This window comes from Oncorhynchus masou, chromosome 15 (genome assembly GCF_036934945.1).
Source record: "Oncorhynchus masou masou isolate Uvic2021 chromosome 15, UVic_Omas_1.1, whole genome shotgun sequence".
Taxonomy (NCBI): domain Eukaryota; kingdom Metazoa; phylum Chordata; class Actinopteri; order Salmoniformes; family Salmonidae; genus Oncorhynchus; species Oncorhynchus masou.
This window is the reverse complement of record NC_088226.1, coordinates 28635280-28657204: the sequence shown is the minus strand read 5'-3', so window position 1 is coordinate 28657204 and position 21925 is coordinate 28635280. Positions and strand designations below refer to the sequence as shown.

Genomic DNA, 21925 nt, shown 5'->3' with positions numbered 1-21925 from the left:
GCTCCTCCTCCCGGGGAAGGACTGCCTGTTCCATGATCTCGCCATCACGGTTGACAACTCCATTGTGTCCTCCTCCCAGAGCGCTAAGAACCTTGGCGTGATCCTGGACAACACCCTGTCGTTCTCAACTAACATCAAGGCGGTGGCCCGTTCCTGTAGGTTCATGCTCTACAACATCCGCAGAGTACGACCCTGCCTCACACAGGAAGCGGCGCAGGTCCTAATCCAGGCACTTGTCATCTCCCGTCTGGATTACTGCAACTCGCTGTTGGCTGGGCTCCCTGCCTGTGCCATTAAACCCCTACAACTCATCCAGAACGCTGCAGCCCGTCTGGTGTTCAACCTTCCCAAGTTCTCTCACGTCACCCCGCTCCTCCGCTCTCTCCACTGGCTTCCAGTTGAAGCTCGCATCCGCTACAAGACCATGGTGCTTGCCTACGGAGCTGTGAGGGGAACGGCACCCCAGTACCTCCAGGCTCTGATCAGGCCCTACACCCAAACAAGGGCACTGCGTTCATCCACCTCTGGCCTGCTCGCCTCCCTACCACTGAGGAAGTACAGTTCCCGCTCAGCCCAGTCAAAACTGTTCGCTGCTCTGGCCCCCTAATGGTGGAACAAACTCCCTCACGACGCCAGGACAGCGGAGTCAATCACCACCTTCCGGAGACACCTGAAACCCCACCTCTTCAAGGAATACCTAGGATAGGATAACGTAATCCTTCTCACCCCCCCCCCCCTTAAATGATTTAGATGCACTATTGTAAAGTGGCTGTTCCACTGGATGTCAGAAGGTGAATTCACCAATTTGTAAGTCGCTCTGGATAAGAGCGTCTGCTAAATGACTTAAATGTAAATGTAAATGTATGATTGTGGTAGCCTAGTTTTATATACACACTCCCATGGCATTTTCCCCAGGACCGAGTTTGGGAAACGCTGGCCTAGGCATATAGTATATGCTATGGATCACTTGATTGAGACTCCACTAGGCGCACTTGATATTGCGTGCCCAGCAGAGATTCAGGGATGAAGGGCAGCATTGGGCACACATTGAGATATAATAAGCAACTAATTCTCAAACACTGAGCAATATGACATTTAATCTATTACAAATTACAAGACCTCCCCTGGACTAAAAAATAAATAAAATACTAAACAGTCCCCCTGACTGAAATTGAAAAAGCCCGAACCACCCCCATTTTCCTCTGGGTAACAATTGTGCAAATTTTGACCACTCCCTTAGGCTTCTTCAATGGCTCAGGAAAATATAATAAAGCTGCACACATCATTCATTTGACTAAGGAGAACACTTGTTGGAGTATAGGCCAACCTAATGCATCAGTGTGGCAATCCCACTCAACCAATCGACAAGTCAGCCCACCACCATTCACTCACCCTCAGCGGGGTTGTATGAAACTGTAAGCATATGTTTTTCAGGAAGCGGAGGTGAAGACTCAAACCGGATGCTTCCCGTTTCTTCCAGCTCCGCTCAGGCTTTTCTTTTATGCCTGCTATGTTAGGTTACCACTCACTAGATCTCTCCGCATCTTGATTGGCTCTTCGAACACGGTCCATACCACCACTAGAAGAACTTGGTGAGGTCCACACTTCCTAGCAGATCACTGATGGATAGTGGCTGCACTATGTCAACTGATGAACCTGAGACAGGAGAGTAGTGTGAAAAATACTAGTAACACCACTATCAAGGGGAGAAGGCTCTTCCCTTGTTAGTGCCCTAAAAGTAGTGGAGTTTTCACTTTGCTCTTTCTCTGTATCTATCTCTGCAAATCCAAATGAGCTACATTGGCATAAAAATACAGAATATAAGTACTTTAAAGCTAGCTGGCACCACTGCTCCTCACCCTTCTCTGTTATATTCAACAGATATGTCAAAGTCCTCCAGGATTCCACATGCCATTGCTCACCTGTCACCTGGAATCCATGGAATGTGTTGATGATAGCATGGATAATAAGTAGTGAAGGCTGGTGGGAGGAGCTATAGGAGGATGGGTTCATTGTAATGACTGGAACACATCAAACACATGGTAACAACGTGTTTGACTCCGTTCCATTGATTCCATTCCAGCCATTACAATGATCCCGTCCTCCTATAGCGCCCCCCACCAGCCTCCTCTGATAACAAGGTATTCTGCCGTAACTCCTATTACTAAGTCAAGAATCATAAATCTGTCAGAGTATTGTCATCATCAATGTCGAACTGTTGTGACGTAGAGTTGAACATCTAGGATTTTACCCACGCACCGCTACTGCACACACACTCTCTCTCTCCTAGTACAGTATCTCACCTCCATGGGGTATCTCACTGAATCCACTGTGTGTTCAGACCCTTGGTGGCACAGTGAGTCGCCTCCCCAGTGGAAATGTATCATGACGACGGCCGTGTAGCCATGAGAGAGCCCCCCTCCTCTCACCTCCATCAGGCCCTCCTCTAACACAGAGCTCACTGGGAGGATGAACATAATTTGTGGTATTACCGTAGTATAAGTTAATATGGTGTTGTGTATTCACTAACAACTGTTAACGAGACAATGATACCTATGTCCTTGAGCTACTGAGGTTACTTTAAAGAATACCAGATAACACATGTCCTACAGACACACTATAAGGACAGGACCAAGGAGATTCACCACAAGAGTGCCTGTGTGTCCATTGTTGGTGAGGATCTTGATGCTGTGTGGATTAGTGATGTCACTGAAGGTGCGGTTGCGGAGACTGGGGTCAAAGGTCAGCTGGTTAGTATCAATGTTGATTGGCGACCGTCTGAACCCTTCCACACTGAGAGTTGGGAAGGGAGGGCCAGAAAGAGGGTCTGTTCTCTAAAAGAGAGAGAAAGAAAAAGAAAACCTCTGTCAGATTAAACGTTTTCTGGTATGAACTGTGTTTGTGTAGCACAGCTATGAGATGAGTGAAGAGTAATGGCCTGAGGTTAAGTCAGAATTAGTGAAGTCTTACCACAACCATTGTGACACCAGGGCTGGTCTAAAAGAAACACATTTGAAAATACATATAATTCATAGAAAATATATAAATATTTATTACAGTTTTTTTTTTAAGTTGAAAGCCTACGCACCTGCTGTGGCTAGAGAACAGAGATAGAGGATAATACACACAGATGTCTGAAAAGCAAATATAAATCAAATTAAAGATAAATCAGCTTAAAGATGCATGTATCTTTGATATCTCTGTGATTAGATTTCTGTCCCAATGTAGCCATGCTCTCTCATTTGAACTATTTGCACCTTACGGATTGTGGTTGTTGTGGATGGCTGTTCACAAATCTAAATGTGTATTTGAACCCAATAATGGTTGAATTCAAGAAGTTTAAGCTGCCTATCAATCATTGTTTTTGAAACCAGTGGACAGCCAGTAAAAAAATTGTTCTTGCAACAGCTGCATAATGCAGATCCAAGCATATGGAATAAAAGTGGGGCTTTTATTGCTCAATCTAATTCATTCTGATCAAATAAATAAATCCATAGGCCTAATGGACACATGCTCAAACTTGCACACTTTTGATAGACTTAAAGGGGCAATCTGTAGTTTCTACATCCATTTTTGGACTTAGATATATATAAATTAGATAGATATATATCTATATTAATTGAGTCTTGAAGAATATAATTTATAAATCCCTCATGAGCTTCGTTCAACTGTCACACTCCATGAGAATCCAAAATATACTCTGTTTTATTCCAATGTTTGCAAACATTGTAAATGTAAACAAACACTGTATTGCCGCATAACATGGTTAAAACAATAATTGTATATTTATATCATGGATGGTCAGTCCTTGCATCCATAGCTCTGTCTATTTGTCTGAGAGTGGTTAAATATCTCAAGGCCCATCCCTCAGCTTTTCACCAAAACAGAGGCGGGCGTATGTTTTGTTATTGTTTCATCTGTGGATTTGCCCTTTAAAAAGCTGCATATTATCAAAGTGCTACCAACAAAAGGTAAACAATAGGCCTATAGCAAATGCAGCATATGGCATTTTTTTTCACATGTAATAGCACTTTTCAGTAGTGCTCAAAGAATTCCATTCCATGAGCGCAGCATTTATTTTTCAACTGGAATCAATGAGCCCAATCAGTCCTCTATGACAACAAAAGCATAAATTACAAGGAGGGGTGGCTAATAAGTCCTTAGTTTTGGGGTCATGCTCAGGTAAAACAATATGGCAAATCAATACTTCCATATTTCCAAGTCCTATTCTTGAAGATCAAGGGGTATAACTTTTAATGGAATGACTGGAATTCTGATAGACTTTGTTTTTTAAGGTAAAGATATAATTTAATCGTATTATATGCAGTAGAAAGCGATGGGTTGGAAGAAGCCTACATAACCAACCAAAGTAAAATTTAACATCCATAAATGGCCAGCTGTGTAAACTTTAACATTGATTTATCCTGCAATAGATGTCCTTCAATTGGTAACATACATTTGTGTCTTCTAATGCCTCTTATGGGGAAAGAGGCATTAGTAACGGAATGTAATCAGATTACGTTACTGAGTTTGGGGTAATCCCAGAGTCACGTTACTGATTACAATTTCGGACAGGTAACTAGTAATTGTAACGGATGACAAAAGTAACCTACCCAACCCAGGGGGTATATAATCTGATCCTAGATCTGTTAGAAGAACAACTTGTTTCGAAGAGTCGAGAAAGCCGCCCTCTGCACTGCGCAAACTCACATCGTCCGGGGGCATGCAGTGTTTTGAAATAACACAAGATGTCTGCCGGAACAGCGCTAACGACGAACGAGCGTCATATTCGAGACAATAACTACAACAACAATCTTCCAGAGGACCGAATGGACGTTGAACTTGACACAGGACACAACGTAACGGACCGGGAAGACTTGGACACTGGAATACAAGCCACTTGTTCATCTAACGGCAGTGGCGGGGAGGAGGATGAGTCGGAGTCCATTGATCGGGAAAGAGAAGCCGGGGGCTCGATTCCTCAGCGCAACGGGGAAGGAGTGTTGTTGGGCAGGGAGCAAGAGGTGTCAGTCGAAATCGGAGAGACGTATTTATGTCAGCGAGCCGACAAGACATGGCGTAAGTATTTGTTTATAAGCCAATAATAGTTAGCTACGTTTGAAAAGCTGTGAGGCAGAACACTTTTATCATCAGTACATCCCGACTGGTTCTGCATATATCTTCAGACTGATAGTAGACTGGACACGTGACATTTATAACAACGCTTTTTTCAAAACTAAGACTAGTTCATTGCATCCGCCGTGGAGCCCAGTTTCTTAATATTACCATCTGTCCAAACTGCTTGGCGTAGTGTTGAATTAATCGCGAAAAAATCATTTTAGAGCATTTTTCACCCTACCAGCTCCTATTAAATCAGTAAAAGTTAAATCAGTAAAACTCAACTTTATTTTTTTCTTCTTCTTCTTTCAGATTCTGCTGAGGTTATCCAGTCCAGGCTGAACGAACAGGAGGGCAGAGAGGAGTTCTACGTACACTATGTTGGATGTGGGTGGGACACACACACACAGCACTTCCATTCTCCTCTGTCTTTTCATGCACCTCTCCTTCTACTTTCCTCCACCTCCCTTTATCATTTCTTCCTTCTCCGCCAACCCTCTCTTTAACTCTCCCCTGGGTCTGTAGTTAACAGACGTCTGGATGAGTGGGTGGGCAAGGCTCGCCTGGCACTGACCAAGACGGCGAAGGACGCAGTGACAAAAATCGCAGAGGGTGGTGGAGGGGGCGAGCTGGGGGAGCAGCCCGAGAGGAAGATTACCCGCAACCAGAAACGCAAACATGATGAGATCAACCACGTGCAGAAGGTAGGTATTAAATGGTATATCCGATATTAAATGGGCTCCCTCAGAAAAGAGAACAAATGGAACTCCTCTTTCCCACCAGACGTACGCAGAGATGGACCCCACCACAGCTGCCCTGGAGAAGGAGCATGAGGCGGTAAGCGTGTGTAGCTATAATGTTTTACACTTTTTGATATACAGCACCAGTCAAAAGTTTGGACACATTCATTCCAGGGTTTTTCTTTATTTGTATTATTTTCTACATTATACAATAATAGTGAAGATATCATAATTATGAAATGACACGCATGGAATCATGTAGTAACCAAAAAAGAGTTTTAATCAAATTAAAATGTATTTGAGATTCTTCAAAGTAGCCACCCTATGCCTTGATGACCACTTTGCTCCTTCTTGGCATTCTCTCAACCATCTTCATGAGGTGGTCACCGAGAATGCATTTCAATGAACAGTTGTGCCTTGTTAAAAGTTAATTTTGTGTAATTTCTTTCCTCCTTAATGCGTTTGAGCCAATCAGTTGTGTTGTAACAAGGTACGGGTGGTATACAGAATCTAGCCCTATTTGGTAAAAGACCAAGTCCATATTATGTCAAGAACAGCTAAAATAAGCAAACAGAACCAAACAGTCCATCATTACCTTAAGACATGAAGGTCAGTCAATATGCCATCCCATCTGGTTTGTTTTTAGTGGGACATAATTTGTTTTTCAACAGGATAATTTTAAATAATAGTGATGTCTTCACTATTATTCTACAATGTAGGAAATAGTACAAATAAAGAAAAACCCTTGAATAAGTAGGTGTGCCTTTTGACTCGTACTGTATGTAGTTGTAAGACAATACAATTCCGAGAGAAGGTGGGTGAAAGTAAAAATGTGTCCTTGCCTCTCTCTCCCAGATTACTAAAGTGAAGTACGTGGACAAGATCCAGATTGGAAACTTTGAGATTGACGCCTGGTACTTCTCCCCATTCCCAGAGGACTACGGCAAGCAGCCCAAGCTGTGGATCTGCGAGTACTGCCTCAAGTACATGAAGTACGAGAAGACCTTCAGATACCACCTGGTCAGTGACTGTCAGCTTCAACATTTTAAAAGCACTGTTCGCTTCAGCATTGCTGTTGTCTTTCATTACCATCTACCATTGGGGACTAGCACTTATATTTTACCAATATACAGTTGAAAAGCTTTGAACCATATACTTATGTTTCATCCTTCTCCACCTCTATTTCATCTCTACCTTTCCTTTCCTCCTCACTATCTGTTCCTCCAGTCCCAATGTCAGTGGAGGCAGCCTCTTGGGAAAGAAATCTACAGGCGGAGCAACATCTCTGTGTACGAAGTGGACGGACGCGACCATAAGGTAAGAACACAGGAGGCAGGACCAAAACCACAGAGAATTACCTCAAACTGCCCTGAAAGCAATTTAAACAGGTCTTAGTTAAATGGGAACAAGTACAACCTAGACCTTTCAACTTAAATCTTGGCGGTACCCCTAATTTGCATATGTTTGTTCCAGCCCAGCACTAACATAACTGACTCCTCTTCATTGAGCATCTGCAAGGTGTATTAAAATGAACAAACCCACTGACGGTAATACTGACCCTTGTCTCTTTCTGTAGATCTACTGCCAGAACCTGTGTCTACTGGCCAAGCTCTTCCTGGACCACAAGACGCTGTACTTTGACGTGGAGCCTTTTGTCTTTTACATTCTGACTGAAGTCAACAGGCAGGGAGCACACATAGTGGGATACTTCTCCAAAGTAAGTACTGGTCCCAGTACAGGGATGGGGATATCTGTGGCTGCTTGTCCAAAGTAAAAATGTATAAACTCAGCAAAAAAATAAACGTCCCTTTTTCAGGACCCTGTCTTTCAAAGATAATTTGTAAAAATCCAAATAACTTCACAGATCTTTATTGTAAAGGGTTTAAACACTGTTTACCATGCTTGTTCAATGAAACATAAACAATTAATGAACATGCACCTGTGGAATTGTCGTTAAGACACTAACAGCTTACAAACATTAGACAATTAAGGTCACAGTTATGAAAACTTAGAACACTAAAGAGGCCTTTCTGCTGACTCTGAAAAACACCAAAAGAAAGATGCTCAGGGTCCCTGTTCATCCGCGTGAACGTGCCTTAGGCATGCTGCAAGGAGGCATGAGGACTGCAGATGTGGCCAGGGCAATACATTGCAATGTCCATACTGTGAGACGCCTAAGACAACGTTACAGGGAGACAGGACGGACAGCAGTGGCAGACCACGTGTAAAAACACCTGCACAGGATCGGTACATCCGAACATCACACCTGCGAGACAGGTACAGGATGGCAACAACACCAGGAACGCACAATCCCTCCATCAGTGCTCAGGCTGTCCGCAATAGGCTGAGAGGGGCTGGACTGAGGGCTTGTAGGCCTGTTGTAAGGCAGGTCCTCACCAGACATCACTGGCAACAACGGGCACAAACCCACTGTCGCTGGACAAGACAGGACTGGCAAAAAGTGCTCTTCACTAACGAATTGCGGTTTTGTCTCACCAGCGGTGATGGACTGATTCGCGTTTATCGTCGAAGGAATGAGTGTTACACCGGGGCCTGTACTCTGGAGCGGGATCGAGGTGGAGGGTCCATCATGGTCTGGGGCAGTGTGTCACTGCATCAACGGACTGAGCTTGTTGTCATTGCAGGCCATCTCAACACTGTGCGTTACAGGGAAGACATCCCCCTCCCTTGTGGTACCCTTCCTGCAGGCTCATCCTGACATGACCCTCCAGCATGATAATGCCACCAGTCATACTGTGCGTGATTTCGTGCAAGACAGGAATATTAGTTATCTGCCATGGCCAGCGAAGAGCCCGGATTTCAATTCCATTGAGCACGTCTGGGACTTGTTGGATCGGAGGGCTAGGGCCATTCCCCACAAATGTCCGGGAACATGCAGGTGCCTTGGTGGAAGAGTGGGGTAACTGGCAAATCTAGTACAGTCCATGAGGTGGAGATACACTGCACTACTTAATGCAGCTGGTGGCCACACCAGATACTGACTGTTACTTTTGATTTTGACCCCTCTTTGTTCAGGGACAGATTATTCAATTTCTGTTAGTCACATGTCTATAGAACTTGTTCAGTTTATGTCTCAGTTGTTGAATCTTGTTATGTTCATACAAATATTTACACATGTTAAGTTTGCTGAAAATTAACAGTTTATTTACAGTGAGAGGATGTTTCTTCTTTTGCTGAGTTTATCTGTAATGTTGCTGTAAAAAAAAAATGGGGGGGGGGGTGGGGGGTTAGAAACAGATTTCATAACATTTGATTTGAATTACAACCATTTATTTGTCACATGCACCGAATACAACTGGTGTAGACCTTACAGTGAAATGCTTACTTACAAGCCCTTAAATCAATGCAGTTTTAAGAAAAAAAAATGCATGTAAAGAAAATATTTATTAAATCAACTGAAGTAAACAATTAAAAAAAACATTTGAAAATAACAATTTAAAAGCAACAATAAAATAACAGTAATGGAACTATATACAGGGGGTACCGGTACAGAATCAATGTGCTGGGGCACAGTTTAGTCGAGGTAATTGAGGAAATGTGTACATGTAATTCAAATAGTCCAGGTAGGCATTTGGTTATCTGTTCAGAAGTCTTATGGCTTGAGGGCAGAAGCTGTTAAGAATCCTTTTGGACCTAAAGATGTCTCATGTCTTGAGGAAAGTCCCAAATCCGAAGGAAATTGTTCATTGTTTGATATGAACGGATAACTGGTATAGTGTAGGCCTATAAAAGCTGAGCTTGTGTGTTCCACAGGAGAAAGAGTCTCCAGATGGGAATAACGTGGCGTGTATCCTCACCCTCCCACCCTACCAGCGCAGAGGATACGGAAAGTTCCTCATAGCCTTCAGTGAGTGGGATGCACACACACACACACACACACTAGAGCTGGGCAATATGGACAAAACATTATGCTAAATTGACAGTTATCAGGTTAACAATAAATTGTGCGTTAAGTTAATACAATTATTAAGCACCATTTATTTTATTATACCCCTTAAACTACTACTTTGAATGTTAACATTTTTCCTGTTAGCAATAGCTCATATTAGCCGGCTTAGGCCTATTCCATTTCAAACTTCACATTATCTAGTAAAGGCTACTTATCATTATTGTCAATATCAGTAAAATGTTGTTTATAAATGGCCGGTTTGGTTGGTGACGATCATTTTTGCTTTATCGTCCCAGCTCTAACACACACTATCACACGTGCTCTCTCTTCCCCCCCCCCCAGGCTATGAGCTGTCTAAATTGGAGAGTACGGTGGGTTCTCCAGAGAAGCCCCTGTCAGACCTGGGCAAGCTGAGCTACAGGAGCTACTGGTCCTGGGTGCTGCTGGAGATTCTCAGGGACTTCAGGGGCACGCTCTCCATCAAGGACCTCAGGTACACACAAACAAGCAACTATTTTCACCTCACCATAAATACATTCTCATGTACAGTACCAGTCAAAAGTTTGGACACACCTACTCATTCCAGGGTTTTTTGTTTTTACTACTTTCTAAATTGTAGAATAGCAGTGAAGACATCAAAACTATGAAATAACACATATGGAATCATGTGCCTTGTTAAGTTATTTTGTGGAATTCTTTTCATTCTTAATGCATTTGAGCCAATCACTTGTGTTGTGACAAGGTAGAGATGGTATACTAAAATAAGCAAAGATAAATGACAGTCCATCATTACTTTAAGACATGAAGGTCAGTCAATTTGGAAAATTTCAAGAACTTTGAAAGTTTCTTCAAGTGCAGTCTCAAAAGCCATCAAGCGCTTTGATGAAATTGGCTCTCACGAGGACTTCCACAGGAAAGGAAAATCCAGAGTTACCTCTGCTGCAGAGGATAAGTTCATGAGAGTTATCAGCCTCATAAATTGCAGCCCAAATAAATGCTTCACAGAGATCAAGTAACAGACACATCTCAACATCAACTGTTCAAAGGAGACTGTGTGAATCAGGCCTTCATGGTTGAATTTTTGCAAAGAAACCACTACTAAAGGAGACCAATAGAAAGAAGAGACTTGGTTGGGCCAATAAACACGAGCAATGGACATTAGACCGGTAGAAATCTATCCTTTGGTCTGATGAGTCCAAATTTGAGATTTTTGGTTCCAACCACCGTGTCTTTGTGAGACGCAGAATAGTTGAACCGATGATCTCAGCATGTGGTTCCCACCGTGAAGCTTGGAGGATGTGTGGGGGTGCTTTGCTGGTGACACTGTCAGTGACTATTTTGAATTTAAGGCACACTGAACCAGCATGGCTACAACAGCATTCTGCGGTGATACGCCATCCCATCTGGTTTGCACTTAGTTCCGCTATCATTTGTTTTTCAACAGGACAATGACCGAAATCACACCTCCAGGCTGGGTAAGGGCTATTTGACCAAGAAGGAGAGGGATGGAGTGCTGCATCAGATGACCTGGCCTCCACAATCACTCGACCTCAACTCAATTGAGATGGTTTGGGATGAGTAGGACCACATAGTGAAGGAAAAGCAGCCAACAAGTGCTCAGCATACAGTGGTTGCTCCACTAAAAGTTTTGCGATTATGCTGTGGTACTTAGAGGTAATTTGTGGTTTAGTACGGTACCCTACATCATCACTTCATTGCTCCAGACCAGCGCAAGGGGGAGTTAGAGCACTGTGTCTCTGACAGTGAATGGGTGACATAAACCTAAATAGAAACTGTTAATTGTGCTCGACTTCACACTAAGGTTTTTATTTTGTTAGGATTATTTTGCTCTTACTGTAGTAGTGAAGCCCACTCCTGACCGGTCACGCTGTACAGCGTCTGAGTGGCGCAACGGACTAAGACACTGCATAGTAGGTCAAGCTGTGTTGCTACAGATGTTGGTTCAATGCCCGTGCCGGCCTCGACTGGGAGACCCGTGAAATGACTCTAGGTTTTTGGTTTCTCTCCCTTTAAAAACATAAATAATTACAAATAACAAACTGGCTTTATTTCCAAATTAGTAACATTGTCTCATCCCATGTTCAAGAATGGCCTTTTTCTCGCTCATTTTACAGTATTTGAAAACTAAATCATCTCCAAAATATATATTTTATAATTATTTTAAAGCCCCTTGGATATTCTCACATATATATTATTTACCTTGTTATTAGTAGGACAATATATATTGGTCATGGCTCCTGAGTGGTGCACAATGGGATTGCCCTGCAGTTCTCCAGCTGTATTTCAGTTCTCCACTGAAAGCGTTCAAGGCACGAGGGCAGGGGGCACGGGATGGGCCGCAGAGCCGCGCACACGGACCTAGCCCATGGGGAAAGGAGGAGGAGAGAGGGGGGTGGACCCCCACTCCGCCACACTGGGTAGCACAGAGGAACACTTTAAGGGGCATTGCACTAATAATGGCGTTGATGGGAAACGTTCCCGCTGTTCTTAGTGCCATGTCTGCACGTTCAAACTAAAACAATGTAACTAATAATGACATCTTTATGCTTTCGTTAATAAAATAATGATAAAAATACTCTTTCAAAATGCCAATGTTTATTTAGTTATGGATCCATAACGATTTACTATGGGAATAAATATCACTGAATTACTGAAATATTGGAACAAAGTTGTCTAATGAAGGTAAACAAATTGTTGCTTACTGTAAAATACTCTTTCAAACACACACGGTTACGGTGTACTGCGCCATTATGGCTATTAGCAGGTAGCTGGACAATAGACTTGCCTAGAAGGTGGGTAGGGGGAGAAATCTATCATCAAATGTATTTCTTAGTTAGGTTGGCTGTATCACAACCTGCTGTGATTGGTTGCAATTTCACTTTAATCTACCAGGGAAGACCAAACAAATAATACAACAAAATATTATTATTATGTATCACATCCGACCATGATTGGGAGTCCCATAGGGCGGCGCACAATTGGCTCCGTGTTTCTCTCCCTCTTAAAACAGAAATAAATATTTTGGCCTTTACTAATATTATTTTGGCCTTTATTACAATTGCTCTTTCATTTAGAGCGATTTTTATTTTATTTAAATATATATATATATATATATATCTCATTTATATATTATCAAGTTGATGCCAGTCATATAGCCTGCACCTACATAAAGCTCAGTGACTCACTCATTCATGGCTTTGGATCAAAATAAATAAGTACCAACATTCTTTCTGATAGTTTTCTAATAAAAACATGTTTTTGTTATCCTGACCTGGACACCATGTATAGTGTTAGAACAGCCCATTATGGGCTATTAGCAGGACAATATACCTTTACCGACGCTTCTTGTATGTTGATACTTTGTGGATGGGGCCTCCCCAGTGGTGCAGCTAAGTCACCGCATCACAATGCAAAATGCATTGCTACAGATACCCATGCCACCGGTAGACCCATGAGGCGGCTTTTGGTTTTAATTTCGAATCCTCCAATCCTCTACATGTAATTATTGGCAGAGTCCGGTCATATTTTTCGATATATTGTCGGCCTACCGTAGGCGATATGAGTCTCACTAGTGTTGAGTAATGTACTGTTAAAAGTGGTGTAGGTCTTATTTATTTAAAGAGCATCTTGAAGTTAGAAGCAATAGGATTTGAAGCAATAGCCTACAGCTATTTTAGCTTGTTTCACGCTGCTCTGAGACAAGCATGGGGACTGGTCTTGATAAATCAATGCGATTTTTATTTTGACTGTATCTCCGTTTGGGTATTGGTTAGACTACAATTATGGTGTAGAAATGTTATGCTCTTAGTGTAACCTTTATTTAACTAGGCAAGTCAGTTATGAACAAATTATTATTTACAAGGACAGCCTACTCCTTCCTCCCCGTCGGGGAATTGAATCCCAGTCTTCCGCGTGCCTGCATGACACGGAAGCCAAATAGCCAAGTACTGTAGTCTACTCCCGACCGTCACGTTGTACATCGCCATATTTTCCGTTCCATCCAAATGGAAACCCAGAGGGTTTTTCTTGGAATAAAAATACCATAATATTAAGCAACATTTCTTAAAATCAGTCCCGTTATTTAAGTGCCAACCACTGGTACCATTAATGCTAGTTTGACGTTAGAGGCTGCTAATGATTTGTTCATATAAAAAAAGGTTTGAAATTCTCTAGTGCAGCCACTACTGAAGGCAATCAAATGCTTGTCAAAGATGCCCTCTGGTGGTCAAGCTAGCATTAACGGTACCCGTGGTTGGCACTTAAATAACTTGCTGTGCTGCAGTACGTTGCAACTTTTAAAGGACAAACAACTCTGTGGGAATTCCTTCAAGACTGTTGGAAAAGCATTCCGGGAGACTACCTCATGAAGCTGGCTGAGAGAATGCCACAGTGTGCAAAGCTGTCAAGGAAAAGGGTGGCTCAAGTATAAAATATATTTCGATTTCTTTAATACTCTTTTTTTGGTTACTACCTGATTTCATGTGTTATTTCATTAGTTTTGATGTCTTCACTATTATTCTACAATGTAGAAAAATAATGTTTTTTTTTAAACTTCAATGAGTAGGTGTCCAAACTTTTGACTGGTACTGTATGTGAAAATCCATCTACTTGTACATCCACAACATAGGTACACCTGCATTCACTTGTACATATGTCAGGTACTCGTACATCATAACTGTACACATATGACCTCACACACACTCAGCCCCAGATTCTCATTGCTCTCCCCCCTCCACAGTCAGATGACCAGTATTACCCAGGGTGACATCATCAGTACGCTGCAGTCCCTCAACATGGTGAAATACTGGAAAGGCCAGCACGTCATCTGTGTCACGCCCAAACTGGTTGAGGAACACCTCAAGAGTGCCCAGTACAAGAAGCCGCCAATCACAGGTAGACATGTTTCCTTTTGACGTCTCATAGGCTCCATCCCAAATGACACCTACACTACTGTTCAAAAGTTTGCAGTCACTTAGAAATGTCCTTGTTTCTGAAAGAAAAGCTAAAAAATGTGTCCATTAAAATAACATCACATTTATCAGAAATACAGTGTAGACATTGTTAATGTTGTAAATGACTGTTGTAGCTGGAAACGCTTGATTTTTAATGGAATATCTACATAGGCGTAAAGATGCCCATTATCAGCAACCATCACTCTTGTGTTCCAATGGCAAGTTATGTTAGCTAATTCAAGTGAATCATTTTAAAAGGCTAATTGATCATTAGAAAACCCTTTTGCAATTCTGTTCGCACAGCTGAAAACTAAACTGTTGTTCTGATTTAAAGAAGCAATAAAACTGGGCTTCTTTAGGCTAGTTGTGTATCTGGAACATCAGCATGTGTGGGTTCAATTACTGGCTCAAAATGGCTAGAAACAAACATTTTGAAACTCGTCAGGCTATTCTTGTTCTGAGAAATGAAGGCTATTCCATGCGAGAAATTGCCAAGAAACTGAATATCTCGGTCAACACTGCACTACTCCCTTCACAGAACAGCGTAAACTGGCTCTAACCAGAATAGAAAGAGTGGGTGCACAACTGAGAAAGAGGACAAGTATTTGTGTCTAGTTTGAGAAACACGCCTCACAAGTCCTCAACCAGCAGCTTCATTAAATAGTTCCCACAAAACACCAGTCTCAACGTCAACAATGAAGAGGCGACTCCGGGATGCTGGCCATCTAGGCAGAGTCCAGTGTCTGTGTTCTTTTGCCCATCTTAATCTTTTTATTTTTATTGGCCAGTATGAGATATGGATTTTTCTTTGCAACTCTACCTAGAAGACCAGAATCCCAGAGTCGCCTCTTCACTGTTGACATTGAGACTGGTGTTGTGTGGGTACTATTTAATGAAGCTTCCAGTTGAGGACTTGGAAGGCATCTGTTTCACAAACTAGACAGTCTAATGTACTTGTCCTCTTGCTCAGTTGTGCACCGGGGCCTCCCACTCTTTCTATTCTAGTTAGTGCCAGTTTGCCCTGTTCTGTGAAGGGAGTAGTACACAGCATGGTATGAGATCTTCAGTTTCATGGCAATTTCTCCCATGGAATAGCCTTAATTTCTCAGAACATGAAGAGACTGATGAGTTTCAGAAGAAAGTTCTTTGTTTCTGGCCATTTTGAGCCTGTAATCGAACCCACAAATGCTGATGCTCCAGATACTCAACTAGTCTAAAGAAGGACAGTTTTATTACTTCTTTAATCAGCACAATAGTTTTCAGCTGTGCTAACATAATTGCAAAAGGGTTTTCTAATGATCAATTAGCCTTTTAAAATGATAAACTTGGATTAGCTAACACAAGTTGGAGACTTATCTCCCTCACCAACTTCAAACATGTGCTATCTGAGCAGCTAACCGATCGCTGCAACTGTACATAGTCTATTGGTAAATAGCCCACCCATTTTCACCTACCTCATCCCCATACTGTTTTTATTTATTTACTTTTCTGCTCTTTTGCACACCAATATCTCTACCTGTACATGACCATCTGATCATTTATTACTCCAGTGCTAATCTGCAAAATTGTAATTATTCGCCTACCTCATGCCTTTTGCACACAATGTATATAGACTCCCCCTTTTTTGTGCTGTGTTATTGACTTGTTAATTGTTTACTCCATGTGTAACTCTGTGTTGTCTGTTCACACTGCTAAGCTTTATCTTGGCCAGGTCGCAGTTGCAAATGAGAACTTGTTCTCAACTAGCCTACCTGGTTAAATAAAGGTGAAATAAAAAAATAAAAACGTGCCATTGGAACACAGGAGTGATGGTTGCTGATAATGAGCCTCTGTACGCCTATGTAGATATTCCATTAAAAAAAATCCAGCTACAATAGTAATTTACAACATTAACAATGTCTACACTGTATTTCTGATCAATTTGATGTTATTTTAATGGACAAAAATTGCTTTTCTTACAAAAGTAATTGAAAGGTTGCTGTAATTGAAAGGTTGCTGTTTCGAATCCCTGGGCTGGCTACTTGAAAAATCTGACACTGTGCCCTTGAGTAAGGCACTAATTGCTCCAGGGTTGCAGTCATTACTGGCTGGCTCTGACCCCACTTAATGAGGGTGCTTCAGGGTTATGTAGAGAACAAATGTCCAATTAACATGGGTATAATACACAGTACTTGTGTGAAATAGAACAAATGTAATCACCCACTATTAATAATAATAATATCATCCCCTATATAGGGAATAGGGTGCCATTTGGGACAAATCCCTAGTCTCCTCCTTACTGAGTACTTATCTGAAAGGACTTGATAAGTGAAAGCTAGGAGGAAAACAGATTTTGAAGACTTGTGGGTCCCACCACAGCCACATCTCTCTCCTTTTTTCTCCAAGTCACACACACACTCCTGTTTCTCACTGTTCTCTTTGACTTGGCACAGCTGGGGGGAGGGTCTGTGTTCGCATTAATGTGTATGAAGTAGTGCGGAGCTAATTGACAGATGTCGGTTCAATTATTTGAATTCCATTTAGTTGGGTTTTTGTATGTGTGCTGAATGCGCAGTTTGTCTAGATATATCAGATCAAACCTGAACTGTGTGATGTAGTAGGGGGTTATAGTTTTCAACAGGCCAATATTCTACATAGTTGAGCTCAGAAAATGTGGTAATTAATTACAATGACCATGATCCATTGCGCGCCTACTTGTCCGGTCTATGTGGGGCAGACACGGAGAGGGAGGGAAGAGACAGACTGTATTTTCCATTTCATATTAGCTAGACTACTTTTCATTTAGTTTCAAGTCGCTAGTCCATCGAGCCTTCTCCCGCTAGAATGAACAATATGCATATTCTAGTGATCTGTTGATAGGATAGGTGCCTGACCAGGAACAAATCGAGCAGTGACAGGGAAACGCGGAAGAGGGGAAGCGAGAGAGTTCACTCTCCAAAATATGATCAATGCGTTTCTATGGGCTTATTTTGGAGCTAAGCTTGTCGCATGCCTTCCCGCCTTTGGGACAATGACTCCCATTGTTAGGGCGGAGACATGAGCATCTCGTCATTATTTACAGATCCGTCACTGCAGTCAAATTTCTTTACACAGAGAAGGGAGAAGGCGTGATGCTCGTGAATTTGATGATGATGAGTCAATCAACATCGTGGTGCATAGTAGGTTATTGACTTTGCATTGATTGACAATTGAAGAGGAAGTGTTGACTAGTCTTTAAAGGGTGTCGAACTGACTGAATAAAGTTGATCTCCTATATCCCTTGGCCATAAATCATGCGACTATGGTTATACAATGCCTTCGGAAAGTATTCAGACCCCTTGACTTTTTCCACATTCTGTTAAGTTATAGCCTCGTTGTAAAGCGAATTAAATAAATAAAAATCCTTAGCAATCTACACACAATACCCCATAATGATAAAGCGAAAAGAAATGTTTGCAAATGTTTTCAAAATAAAAACTGATACCTTATTTACAAAAGTATTTGGACCCTTTGCTATAAATGGAAGAAGTTTGGAACCACCAAGACTCATCCTAGAGCTGGCTGCCCGGCCAAACTGAGCAGTCAGGGGAGAAGGGCCTTGGTCAGGGAGGTGACAAAGAACCCAATGGTCACTCTGACAGAGCTCCAAAGTTCCTTAATGGAGATGGTTGTCCTTCTGGAAGGTTCTATCTCTGCAGCACTCTGACTATCAGAACTTTATGGTAGAGTGGCCAGACTGAAGCCACTCCTCAGTAAAAGGAACATGACATCCTGCTTGGGGTTTGCTAAAATGCACCTAAAGACTCTGACCATGAGAAACAAGATTCTCTGGTCTGACGGAACCACGATTGAACTCTGGCCTGAATGCCAAGCGTCACGCCTGGAGGAGCCTGGCACCATCCCTATGGTGAAGCATGGTTGTGGCAGCATTTTCAGCAGCAGGGACTGGGAGACTAGTAGGATCGAAGTAAAGATGAACGGAGAAAAGTACAGACAGATACTTGATGAAAACCTGCTCAGGACCTCAGAACCTCAGACTGGGGATGAAAGTTCACCTTCCAACAGGATAACAACACTAAGCACACAGCCAAGGCAACACAGGACTGGCTTTGGGGCAAGTCTCTGAATATTGAATGGCCCAGCCAGAGCCTGAACTTGAACCCGATCGAACATCTCTGGAGAAACCTGAAAATAGTTGTGCAGCGACACTCCCCATCCAACCTGACAGAGCTTGAGAGGATCTGCAGAGAAGAATGTAACAAAATGGGGAAAAAGTCAAGGGGTCTGAACATTTTCTGAATGCACTGTACTTTGAAGAACAGCTAAAATAGGGATTTTTTTTTTGTCAGACCGCATAGGCAGCAGCTCTTTAGATATAAGATGATGACTTGGAATCAAATGATAAAGTCGTAAAACAAATGTAATATACACAGCTGAAATATTTTATGAATAAATGATGTGTGTGATAAGCAGTAATGGGCCGTCACTACCATCATGGGACTTTTTATTAATTGTTCTATTCTGTTACAGCATTCTGTCCACTCACATAATGCATTTAAAGTAAAAAAAATAAAAAAATAAAAATGGTATTTTTTGTTGTTGTACTGAAACCAAACCGACCTCAAAGCAGTAATCGCTCAGCACTAGTATACAGTTGTCTCTTGAGGATGTAATAGTGTTACTAATATGTGTGTGTGTGTATGAGAGGCTCGTCCATGTGTCACATGTATGTTTTCTTTTGTGTGTGTGTGAGTGAGAGACCCTGACCAGAATGTTTCTATCTCCTCAGTTGACACTGTGTGTCTGAAGTGGGCCCCGCCCAAACATAAGCAAGCCAAGTTTTCCAAGAAGTGAGGGAAGGTGCTCGTGACATCATGCCAGACCACCCAACCAAACCCACCCATGCATGGTATTTGTTCTCCAATTCCCTTCTTCCCTCCACTTGTTCTTTGTCCCCAGTTTAAACTATTTGTTGTGAAGAGGAACCAATATGTACATTACTAGTGTCTTTTTCTGTTTTTTTAAATAAACAAGAATAGTGATATTCACTTGGGTGGTCTTTTTTATTTCCTTTAACTTTGTGATTTGTACTAATAATTTCTACTTGACTCAATAGCAGTGTTTGTCCTAGATATATTTTTCCCTTGGTGGGGTGCAAAGGCACCTGAAGCAACTACTATGAAGACTGAGTGAATACTACTCTAATATGCTTTGAAAATACTGGTAATAACAATCAGCGATGCAATAAAAAAAAGTCAGTATTGTTATTAATTTATTTTTTAAATGACAATGGTATTATGTGGCGCACAGTTGTTACTCAATTGTGTAAAGCGATATGACATGAAGTGAGAGAAGGCAGTTGGTATTAGATTTCACATGCGGCTTTAGGTATTTTCTCAACAAATTTCCATAAGGCTCTTGCCTTGACGACTTTGTCTATATTGTCATGGTGATAATAAGACGTTTTAAAGGAATTGAATGGGAAGGCAGGGGTGTACTCCTCCTGGAGTGTTGTGTTAGAGCAAAAGCCTGCAAACCTTCCAGAATACCGGTAGACTTACTTTGTCTGGCTACTCATCCACATCGCTCCGGCCAACTGACACTTCTTCTCCATGATGAGTCTGGATTTACCTCCTTGACGATTTCTACAATGCGAACACATTCTGATTCTGATTCACATTCTGTCCCAGAAACCGATGGGTTTGGCCAAAGCCGGCCTACGTGATGTTTTCAACTTTGATACTCTTATTGGTTAGATTTGTTAGACGATCCAATAGCTGATGAATTTGTTTTGTTAAAATCTAATTAATTTATATAGCCCTTCGTACATCAGCTGATATCTCAAAGTGCTGTACAGAAACGCAGCCTAAAACCCCAAACAGCAAGCAATGCAGGTGTAGAAGCACGGTGGCTAGGAAAAACCCCTAGAAAGACCAAAACCTAGGAAGAAACCTAGCGAGGAACAAGGCTATGAGGGGTGGCCAGTCCTCTTCTGGCTGTGCTGGGTGGAGATTATAACAGAACATGGCCAAGATGTTCAGAAATGACCAGCATGGTCAAATAATAATAATCACAGTAGTTGTCGAGGGTGCAGCAAGTCAGCACCTCAGGAGTAAATATCAGTTGGCTTTTCATAGCCGATCATTAAGAGTATCTCTACCACTCCTGCTGTCTCTAGAGAATTGAAAACAGCAGGTAGCACGTCCGGTGAACAGGTCAGGATTCCATAGCCGCAGGCAGAACAGTTGAAACTTGAGCAACAGCACGGCCAGGTGGACTGGGGACAGCAAGGAGCCTTGAGAGAGACATTCAATTCACAGACGACACAGGAGAAGTACTCCAGATATAACAAACTGACCCTAGCCCCCCCAACACAAACTACTGCAGCATAAATACTGGAGGCTGAGACAGGAGGGGTCAGGAGACACTGTGGCCCCATCCGATGATACCCCCAGACAGGGCCAAACAGGAAGGATATAACCCCACCCACTTTGCCAAAGCACAGCCCCCACACCACTAGAGGGATATCTTCTACACCGCCCCTCCATTTTGAAGTCCGTTTCAGATTGACTGAATGTATGTAGCGATCTATAGAGCATCAGAATTAAAGTCCGCTTGAGTCGTCAGTTAAACACTTACTCGTCAGCTGAGCTGCACTGTTTCAGGACCGTACAATATTAGCACATTTTATTATTATGTTTTATTCTTCAAGCTCTGTCATGTTGGCTGTTGATCATTGCTAGACAGCTATTTTCAAGTCTTGACATATATTCACACAGATTTAAGTCGAACTGTAACTAGACCACTCAAACATTCAATGTCATCTTGGTTAGCATCTCCAGGGTATTTTTGGCTTTGTGTTTTAGGTTATTGTCTTGCTGAAAGGTGAATTTGTCTCCCAGTGTCTATTGGAAAGCAGACTACACTAGGTTTTCCTCTAAGATTTTGCCTGTGCTTAGCTCTTCCGTTTCTTTTTATCTCCCCCCAAAAAAACTCTGTAGTCCTTGCTGATGACAAGCAAACCCATAACATGATGCAACCGCCACCATCCTTGGAAATATGAAGAGTGGTACCAAGTGGTGTTGTGTTGGATATTTTTGCAGCTTTACTTTAGTGCCTTATTGAAAACAAGATGCATGTTTTGGATTATTTATATTATATACAGGCTTCCTTATTTTCACTCAGTCATTTAAAGTTAGTATTGT

The 21925-nt window shown here is 42.1% G+C and overlaps 1 protein-coding gene across 2 annotated transcripts; it reads left to right on the top strand.

Moving 5' to 3' along the window:
- The first annotated feature begins 4702 nt into the window (after window positions 1-4702).
- Window positions 4703-19764, top strand: LOC135556094 (histone acetyltransferase KAT8-like). 2 transcript variants are annotated; one of them, XR_010457946.1, is made up of 11 exons: window positions 4703-5079; window positions 5431-5505; window positions 5644-5822; window positions 5902-5955; window positions 6714-6878; window positions 7086-7175; window positions 7435-7575; window positions 9633-9726; window positions 10111-10261; window positions 11213-11442; window positions 14528-14615. XR_010457946.1 is itself a non-coding variant. In XM_064989009.1 (11 exons), exons 1-11 carry the CDS (start codon window positions 4749-4751, stop codon window positions 19572-19574), a joined length of 1500 nt encoding a protein of 499 aa, XP_064845081.1. In that variant the 5' UTR covers window positions 4704-4748; the 3' UTR covers window positions 19575-19764. The 2 variants fall into 2 exon arrangements, 1 of the variants encoding a protein (XP_064845081.1); XM_064989009.1 differs by lacking the exon at window positions 11213-11442 and adding an exon at window positions 19510-19764 and having other exon boundaries at window positions 4704-5079; window positions 14528-14682.
- The last annotated feature ends 2161 nt before the right edge of the window (window positions 19765-21925 follow it).

Bases quoted from the DNA above. Each gene is read 5' to 3' on its own strand.
- LOC135556094 (XM_064989009.1), top strand. From the start codon at position 4,749: ATGTCTGCCGGAACAGCGCTAACGACGAACGAGCGTCATATTCGAGAC. The intron at 5,506-5,643 runs GTGGGTGGGACA...CTGGGTCTGTAG, and splicing joins CTACGTACACTATGTTGGAT to TTAACAGACGTCTGGATGAG. The intron at 5,823-5,901 runs GTAGGTATTAAA...CTTTCCCACCAG, and splicing joins AGATCAACCACGTGCAGAAG to ACGTACGCAGAGATGGACCC.